We start from the raw sequence: 9106 nt of genomic DNA, 5'->3' as shown, positions 1-9106 counted from the left end.
AACCAATGAGCTCTGTAGCATACTGCATTCTATTCACACACACCACACTACAACAAAGGTAGTTTTCCTAACAATTTATTTATTTTTAACTTATTCATTCCATTTAATTTTCAAATTATACCTTAAAATGGTGATTGGTCTTTGAGACTTACTAACGGGATATTTTTTTTTGGTTTGGTGTTTTCTTCTAGGCAAATATTTCAGTATTTTAGCTATAACATTACAAAACCTGTATTAAAAATGACATAACACTTAAAAGCTCCTGATCTCCAGCTGGAAGATGAGAGATGGGTAAATGCTAGAGTTTTTACAAAGGGATTAAAGTAACATGCATGAGCCAGCCAGAAGCCGATACTCTGAAATGGAGCTGCAGGCAGATATTCACACTAGGTTATCAAATGGATGCTGGGGTCAAATATCCAATTCTTAAAATTCAACACATGATGATAAAAGAATCTTATTTTTCTTTGAGGGTTAGCTCTTTTTAGTAAACATATTTTTTTAAATTAACTCCCTAATACTTACTGTAATATCTCTTTACATGTTTGGCTGCAAACTCTTTGTTTCTTCATATAACAATTGTACAGTATCATTTTTATAGAAAGAAAACAAAATCTAAACTTTCCTCAAGCAAAGTTGACAAAAATTTGCTTTGTATTATTGACAGTTTAGAAAAGTTTTTTTTCACTTTCAAATCACATTTCATTATTGGAAAAGTCATATGCATTTTTAGGATTGCTGTCAAATAACAATTTATTTTAAAAAATCTCAAAACATGTTGTAGCACATTCAGTAGCAAAGATCTACTAGTGACACAAGCATTAAGAAAACATAATTAGGTTTCTAGTTGGCCTGATTAAAATCTATATACTTGGAAAGGTAGTTGGTTGGCATAATGGAGCTATGAAGAATCAAAGTGCAAAGCAATATATAAAAAATGAGTTTGGAAACTTCAGCGTTTTAAGACAGACTTAATTTTTCATGATTTTCCCAAAGCCAGTCATGATATTTATTTAACTTATGGTCTTCAGGATGTACCTGGAAGAAATTAAGAGACAGAAGTCTTATGTAAGTTAGTCAGAAATATATTTTTTAAATTGGCTTTTTAAAGATATAGTGGGAGAACAGTACATAACATACCTGGAAATTACAACCTTTAAACTAATGGGACTCATAAATTTTAAAATTAAATCTTACATTAAGGTAATCCTCTACGATTTATAAAGTACTTTCTGATTTAGTACTGATATTCACCAGAACCCAAGGTGTGAAGTGGTGATAACATAATCGAGTATTAATATGCCATTTTCCAGTAGGAGGATATAGACTCAGAGAGTTAAATGGATTGCTCAAGTCACAATAAATGGTGGAGCAAATATGGACTTGGCCAAACCTATTAACTAAATGCTTTAGGGCAGTCACAGACTAAGAGGGCAGTGTAACAGGCAACCTGGCAGTGCCCATCAGCTGCCAGGACACCACCTAGATGCTTGTGTGCTGGGTAAACTCAATAGAATGGGCAACTGAAGTAGGACCTAGTTACCACAAAATAGCCTGAGACCACTGAGAGGAACCCAACAAGCATGTGTTCCAAGCTCAAACCTGCCTTTCCTTTAGTGGTGTACTTTTGCAACCTAGTATGATTGTGACAGGAGGAAAACCACATCAGGCTTAGAGACAGTACATAAATGGGAATGACAGGAATAGGGCCAAGTGATAACTGCTGGAGGTCAGTCAGAGGCCACACCAAGGAGTTTTTATTGACTTGGGAATATCTATGGATCTCCTCCCTGCTGCCAATAACCCCATGCCACCTGCTGTACTGCAAGCTTGGAACAAAACTGGTTGTGACTGTAATTGCATATGTGTCCAAGAAATAGCTATAGCCATGATGGTTATTTTATCTCAGAGACAAAATGTGCTCAATATGTTCTGGCTGCAAGTGGGCCTTACCTGCTTCCACTCATTGACGCAAAAAATTCGGTAGGAGTCATTGCCATATTTGCCAATCCCATGAAGTTCAATCGGATATCTCCACTGCTTCGTCAGATATTCATCTGAGAATACAACAGCCCACACATATCAGGCCAGCTTTTAGGAAGATTCTTTCTCTAAATGTATGGTGATGGGGGGCTGGATGGAGAGAACAGCTGAAAGGGACAGGAAAGAATCTTTCCTAACAACCCCAGTTGTGATTGCTCTTTCTTCTGAATTGCCGAAGCACCTCTTTCTGAACTTTTCATCTGCCACTTACTGACCATTATTGTTTTGTGCTAACTAGATAGAGGTAATGTCCTGAGATTGACTGGGCTTTCTGCTTCACTGACTTCTTCTTCTAATTATGCTCACATGGCCTGACCCAGTACTGGACAAAGATTTATTGCCTGGGTCGATGGGAGACTGTGGTTTAGGGCAAGTGGACTGTTTTCAAATGTCTTCAGTGCTTGAGTTGAATGACCTCTATTAACGTAGCATCCGAAGATATTAAAGTTTAAGGTGTGGCTGTCTTAAATAGGCAGTTTATATTTATTCCTTTGAGTTTATGGGAAAGTACCTGAGAACTTGATAATGGTTTTTGCTCGAAGTTCATAGAGACCAAGAGGTTTAAGAAGTTCTGACACATCTCTCCAGTCTGCGGTTCTTGCTACCTCAGCTGAAGGATACTTCTCCAGAAACTCCCAAAGCACAGGGATTGCCATTTTGCCTGGGAAGAAAAGATAACTATGTGATTATGAGCCTATAGATGGGCTGATTTAGGTTCAAGGACTTCCTCATCTAGGAATCTCGTATAGAACTTTTTTTTTTCTTTTTAAATCATTTATGAGAAGCCATTACCTGAAACAAAAACCACTTTCAGAGTAAAAAACACCAATAACCTATTTGGTTAACAATCCAGATTATGCTAAAACCTGGACCTGCATAATATTAGTTTTTAAATAATCAGATCATCAGATTAACAAGTATAAAAGCATATGGAACACAAAGTGTTAATGGCATTTTAAAAAGCATTCGATGAAAAAATGTTTTTATACATGACTGAGAGTGGAAGGATATTATGTAACTTATTTTAATTGATGACCAAAACTAATTTGGAAGTAGAAAATAAATGTAAATCTAATCCTTAGTGCTACAAAGACTGTTAGATGTCATGTAGTCTAACTTTCTCATGGGTGAAGAGTTTGAGGACTGAAAAGGGAAGGCCTGAGGTCACAAAGACTTAAAATTAAACTTGAACCCAGACTTCCTAATCAATTCAATGCTCTTTCTCCTCACCACACTATCTTTACTAAGGCAAAGATTAAAATAATCCACAAACCTGAGGTCCGATTGAGAAATATAGTAGCGATGAGGAGCTTCCATGGATCGTGAAAAAGTGTTTCTTGGACAAGATTAAAAGGTGACCGAGGAGGTGTCCACTTCTTAAAGGCTTTGCGTCGTGGGGGGCTAAGAGCTAAACAAACACACTGCATCAGAGTTGGACATCTGAAATAGATTTAAAATCTGGTTTTCTGATTGAGAAAGGGATACCTTCTTTGTTATATTTGCTGGAAAAATATAGGCTTGTTTTCCTTTTTTCTGTTTGTGTCCGTGGGATGGTGTCTTCTGAAAAGGAACAGTGAACATTGTTTATAGAGTCTATGGTTTAGCCTTAAGAAATATTCAGAGATAATAATGATAATAATAATATTATAAAACATTTAGTATGTGCCAGTCACTATGCTAAGCACTTTACAAAAATTAACAAATTTAAGCCTACTAATGACCTATGAGGTAGGTACTATTTTATCTCCACTTTACAGATATGGAAATTGAGGTAGAGAGAGGCTAAGTAAACTACCCAAGGCTAAGTATCAGAGCTGAAATTAAGATACAGATAGTGTGGCTCCTGAGTTCAGGCCATTAACCACTGATTACACTAGTGTTACACTAGTTCTTTATGATTTATGTTTAGAGTTCATAGTATTGAAAAATAGGAAATCATATGAAATATTTCAAATAATGACACATTTGTACAATGTTGTCATTAAAATATTTTTGAGACTATATTATGGAGATCTTCCCAAATCACTAACAGGTGAAAAAAGGCAATATTCTACATACGATCTCAATTTAATTTTAAATAAAAGAAAAATATATAATACCGAGATTAGAATAAAATAAACCAAAACAGTATAATAGTTGTTACTGAATAGTAATTTTTCTTTCTTTAATTTTTTTATATTTTCCAAAATTTAAAAACCATTGATTTGGGCTTTGGAACACGTAAGACCACTATCTACTGAGAAGCTCAGTTAATTTAACAAAGACTGTTTGACCAGCATCATCAGGCTTTCTAAGCTTCTAAAATCATCACATTAAATACGTCCTTTAGCCATACCTTTTAAATTTGAATGACAGTTAATAATACCTTGTATTTGTATAGCATAAAGCCATCTTTTTCACTTCTCGTTTTACTTTACAATAGTCTTGATATGAAAACAACATTAGTGAGGGTTATTACCTACATTTTACAGATGAAGGCTTAGAAACTAAGCAACGATTCCGAAACAATAGTAAGTGAATGGAGACTGGGATAAGTATCCCAACCTCTAGATAATTAGTGTAGTGTTTTTTGCTATTCTAGTTTGAAGAGGGAAGGCCTAGTAGAAGGTAAAAAATATTTAGAACAAAGGAAACTGCTAACTAGCTATTTGATAACTTTTTCTGTGGATTCCTATAATTACTAATTAGCCTTCTTTATTACTGGGAGACTGAAAGCTCAGTTTACTTGACAATTTCTACCTAACCGAATGGGGAAATCTTTACTACTCCATTGGACGTCTATTAACCTAAAAACACTTCATCTTATGTTGAGAACTGGACTATTTATAGGATGAATAGATACTTCTATTGTAGTTGCAAAGAGTGTTTTTAATATTTAATTTGCCCACTATACTAGCAATAAATCTAAATAAATAACTAAGCCTGAAGGTTTTAAGAAGCTCAAAGGGTTTAAAGAACAGACCTGAAGAATTCTTACGCAGTTCCTAGGTATATATGGCCATCTCCATTAAAGGTGGTAAAATTCCAGGCACAGCAAAGACATAAAATCATGAGTGGGACTGAGAGCAGGAATCTAACCTGCTGCTCCACCATTTTGTCCAGGTTGTCTCCCCAAATGACTTTAAGTAATTATTATTGTCCTTTAAAAGTTATTCATTACACCATAATGGCATAATGAATAACTAATACCAAGCTGCTCAAAAGGTCTCCTTTTATCTTTTATTCAATGAGGTATTATAAAGGCAAAACTGCTCAGCTCTGAACTCTGTATTAAGAGCATATTACAAATAATAGATGAACTATGCGGGTATAGTTTTAATTATTTAGAGCTCTAAAGCAGTTTAGAGAAGCATAATATTAAAATAGAATATTAAAATGACTATGATATATACAAAATTAAATTGGAAGTCACACATCAGTAATAAGTAACAGGAGGGGTGCAAAGAAAACTGACGATTCTCAACCAGTTTATGCATAAAAAAGGAGTCTTCCCTAAACATCTTAAAGAGGGAAGCCGTTTCATTTTCCCTAAAGTTATAAGATTATTGGCTAGAAAGAAGATAGGAAAAGGGAAAGCACTGTTGAGGAGAGTTCCGGCTGCTGCACCAGGGAGAGATAGTAGCAGCTGTTAATGGAACAATTCTCCTTTGCTGGGGACACTAAGGCAGCAGCCAGCTGATTCCTTCTCTGCCACAGGAAGGGGCTTGAAAATGGATTAGACAAGGTACTAGGAGTTGGTCTCAGCCATGACAGAATGTATCTGACATATGCCCTATTTCTTCATTCTACTACCATATCCTAACTGGGTACAGGCATAAAATACAGTATCTGGGAGTATAAACTCATCACGTTTACTAGGACTTTAATGCACTGAATACCTTGACATACTTTCACAGTAGACTCTTTCTCAGTTTGCAAGCAGTTGTTGTCCATTTCAGAGCCACATTTTAAATTGTCAATATGCAAATGTTCTTTCCTTTCCCCAACTTCTACTTTAGTTCTTATTTCCTCAGATTCTAAAATGGTATCCTCGCACTTCTCCTTGTGTTCTGCTTCTCTGGTTGAACATAATTTGTTTATGATGCCAGAAGTTATTTGTTCAAAACTAAAATTTGATCTTGAACTCAATGATTTTTCTTTTATAAGTCTCTTTTCTTCACTGGTCACATTGAAGGTCTTGTCGCTTGCTTTGGTGTCAGAAATGCAGAAAGTTCTATCAAGCTGATTTTCTTGTACAACAGGTTCACTTTCAGCTTCTGCCTTATTATACACAGATTCTCTTTTTATATTACTTTGAACAGAATCCAGAAGACTCTCCCGGCACCCAGTTTTAGTTTTTTTAATTTGAATTCCTTTCAGAATAGTCATCTTTCCTTTGGACTTTCTAACCTTTTTGGAGTCAACATCATTAACACTGTCATTCTCTTTCAAAAGCAAATTAATGGAAGTAACGTCGGCTAGTCCTCTGCTTTCCTGCAATTCCAAACTACCACTTGGCAGAGGAAATACATCTTTCTTCCACCTGCTTCTTGTCCTGAGGTTCCGGTTTGAAATGCTACTTTCATTTTGCAGTTGGGATGTTAGAGCCTCCGTGCTACAGTCTTTATATTTTGATTTAATGCCCCTTTTAGAAAGTACAGTAAAATCAAAATCTTCTGGCTTAAGAGAAGTCTCTTCATTTTTATGAAGGTAATTAGCAAGTGATCTTTTGGATCTGAATTTCAGTCCCTGTGGGCTAGAAAATGATATTAAAGGAAACTTATTGCTGGTAAATTAAAGTAACTTTCAGAAAGAATTGGACCACATTTCAGATTTTTAATTAATAATTTCCAAATGTTGCCATGGACATTTGTCATTTAAAATCAAAACAGTTATAAAATGGTACTTTTAAAAAGTTTCCCCTATGAAGAATATGATAGTATAATTTTACAAATATAACTTCAGTGCAATCTTACATTAATCATTCACAGTAGAATAAAATGTATGTACTTGTCCCTAAACCACTTAATAAAACTAACTAGTGACACTGAAGGAGTAGAATTGATAAAGGTTTCATGGTAAAAATAGAAAAAAGTCAAGATACCTGCTATGCTTTCCCATTACCTGTCCAGACAAATTTACCACCTTGCATACTCACCTGATAAAATATACATCATATCTTCCTGCTGTTTTTCCAGATACCCTTTGCTTCACAACTCTTTCCCATCCACATGGGACAGACTTATGGCATTCTGTCATTTCAGTACCACCAAACTGAGAAGCAGTAATGGGTTCTTGTAGTAGGGTATTACACTCACTGCTACTTTTTATCACCATTTGTTTCTCATCTTCTACTCTTTCTGACCCCACAGCAACATCTTCCTTTCTGAGAAAACAAAGTACAAATAATTAGCTCATTTAAAATTTATTTTACTGTGCCTATTCAATTTCAATCCATGACAGAGCAGGAACCACACAGACTATTTGAGTTATGGGACAGATTATAATCGGTATCGACCAGTCTTATGGTAGTATCTTCCTGCCCTCCAACATCTTCCTATCCTTCAACATGAGTTAAAAAAGGTTAGAAATCTCTGCACAATGAAAAGCTCAAGGTACTTGCTAGAAACTTTTTTATTAATCATTGAATAAGACTATTATAAAGATTTCTAGTGACACCTGGCATAAGTTTAAAAAAAACTGCTTAAAGGAGTTAGTGAGGCACCTTCCTCTTCTTCAAATAAGTGAGGCAAAATTTATATATATATGTGCATTTTTCTAGGGGAGAGTGTCTATCACTTTCATCAGATGCTGTAACCCTTCAGAAGGTAAATAATTTATGACAAAGAATTTTCAAATCTCTTATATTCTTGGTAGGATAAGGATTTGTCTAATTTTATTGATAAAGTGAATGACAGGAAGATTAAGTTACTTTCAGAGCTGATACCAGAACTCAGATCTACTAAATATCGGTCTAATTCTTCTCTGCCTGTACTATTATTATTGAAAAACTTCAGTAGAATGTATCTTAATCATTAAATCGCACATTTTAAAAATTGGATGGATCCATCAAGATGTCTAACCCAACTTCTTTTCTACAAATAGGGAAACTGAGAGCTAGTAACTAGAAATAAAATCAAGGTCTTCTGATGTAATTTGAGGTTAAATAATTTGGGGGAGTTCGGTGGATCTTGAGAAATTATATAGTTCACAAATTTAGAGATAAGGAAACAAACCTGATGAAAAGAGAAAAAACTTTAAAGTCATTAGACTGGGTTCAAATCCCAGCTCTGCATTTACTAGCTGTGTGACCCAAGGTACTTAACTTCTCAACGTCTTTCTTAATCTGTAAAAAGGAGGTAACATCTCTTTTAAAGTTCTGAGAATTCGATTTTTAAAGAAAAGTATCATCTTCGCCCCAGATCGCACATATACAACTACTCAATACATGAATGTAGCTTCCTGTTATCTCTCATAGGACTCATTTTGGGGGCGCCCCGGGCTGCGTAACATGACATCTCCTCCAATGCCTTCCTAAGATCCTCCAACCCAAGGAGACCTTTCCTTGCACCACTTCCCTGCTCCCTCCAGCTCCTTTGTCATTTCGGGTAAGGAAAGTCGGGAGCACCCAAGGCTAACCCCACTGGAATAGTACCTGAGCTCCCCTTAACTCCTAGTAACTAACCCTTGCGCCTTGAGGTCTCTATTGACTTTAGGTTAGAAAGGCCCATCCGCATTTTAGGCCCCCTCTCCCATTTTACAGGTGGTGAAAGTGAAGATTGCAAGGGGGTAATAACTTGCCGGAGGTCACACGGCCGCTCTGGGACTAGGCGCTCACTGGAGGTGACCGAGGGGGCAGCTTCACAGTTCCCCAAGCTCGGACTCTCCATCACAGTCGTGACCCCTCAGGCGGGCTCCTGCTGCACCAACCGGCCGACAGGATGCGACGCCGTGGATGTGGAGCAGAATTAGATGTGAAAACTTCTTCAGCTTAGCATCAGGCCGAAATCTAAAGCTAAGGGCAGGGTAAGCCTGACAGACTCCGCAGGCGCTTTCCGGCCGCCCAGTCGGCCACAGCTCAGCC

The 9106-nt window shown here is 36.5% G+C and overlaps 1 protein-coding gene across 5 annotated transcripts; it reads right to left on the bottom strand.

Annotated features, from left to right (window-relative positions):
- Positions 1 to 59: 59 nt before the first annotated feature.
- Positions 60 to 9097, bottom strand: MBD4 (methyl-CpG binding domain 4, DNA glycosylase). Of its 5 annotated transcripts, none has more exons than XM_011370532.2 (8): positions 8824 to 9097; positions 7181 to 7408; positions 5922 to 6778; positions 3529 to 3600; positions 3317 to 3451; positions 2555 to 2704; positions 1954 to 2057; positions 60 to 1038 (listed from the first exon to the last, which is right to left on the bottom strand). In XM_011370532.2, exons 1-8 carry the CDS (start codon positions 8910 to 8912, stop codon positions 961 to 963), a joined length of 1713 nt encoding a protein of 570 aa, XP_011368834.1. In that variant the 5' UTR covers positions 8913 to 9097; the 3' UTR covers positions 60 to 960. The 5 variants fall into 5 exon arrangements, with proteins under 5 accessions (XP_011368834.1, XP_011368835.1, XP_011368836.1 ...); XM_011370533.2 differs by having other exon boundaries at positions 3529 to 3603; positions 7181 to 7404; positions 8824 to 9092; XM_011370531.2 differs by having other exon boundaries at positions 740 to 1038; positions 3529 to 3603; positions 8824 to 9096.
- Positions 9098 to 9106: the final 9 nt, after the last annotated feature.

This window comes from Pteropus vampyrus, unplaced genomic scaffold, assembly GCF_000151845.1.
Source record: "Pteropus vampyrus isolate Shadow unplaced genomic scaffold, Pvam_2.0 Scaffold171, whole genome shotgun sequence".
Lineage (NCBI taxonomy): Eukaryota > Metazoa > Chordata > Mammalia > Chiroptera > Pteropodidae > Pteropus > Pteropus vampyrus.
This window is presented reverse-complemented; position numbering and strand designations above follow the sequence as displayed.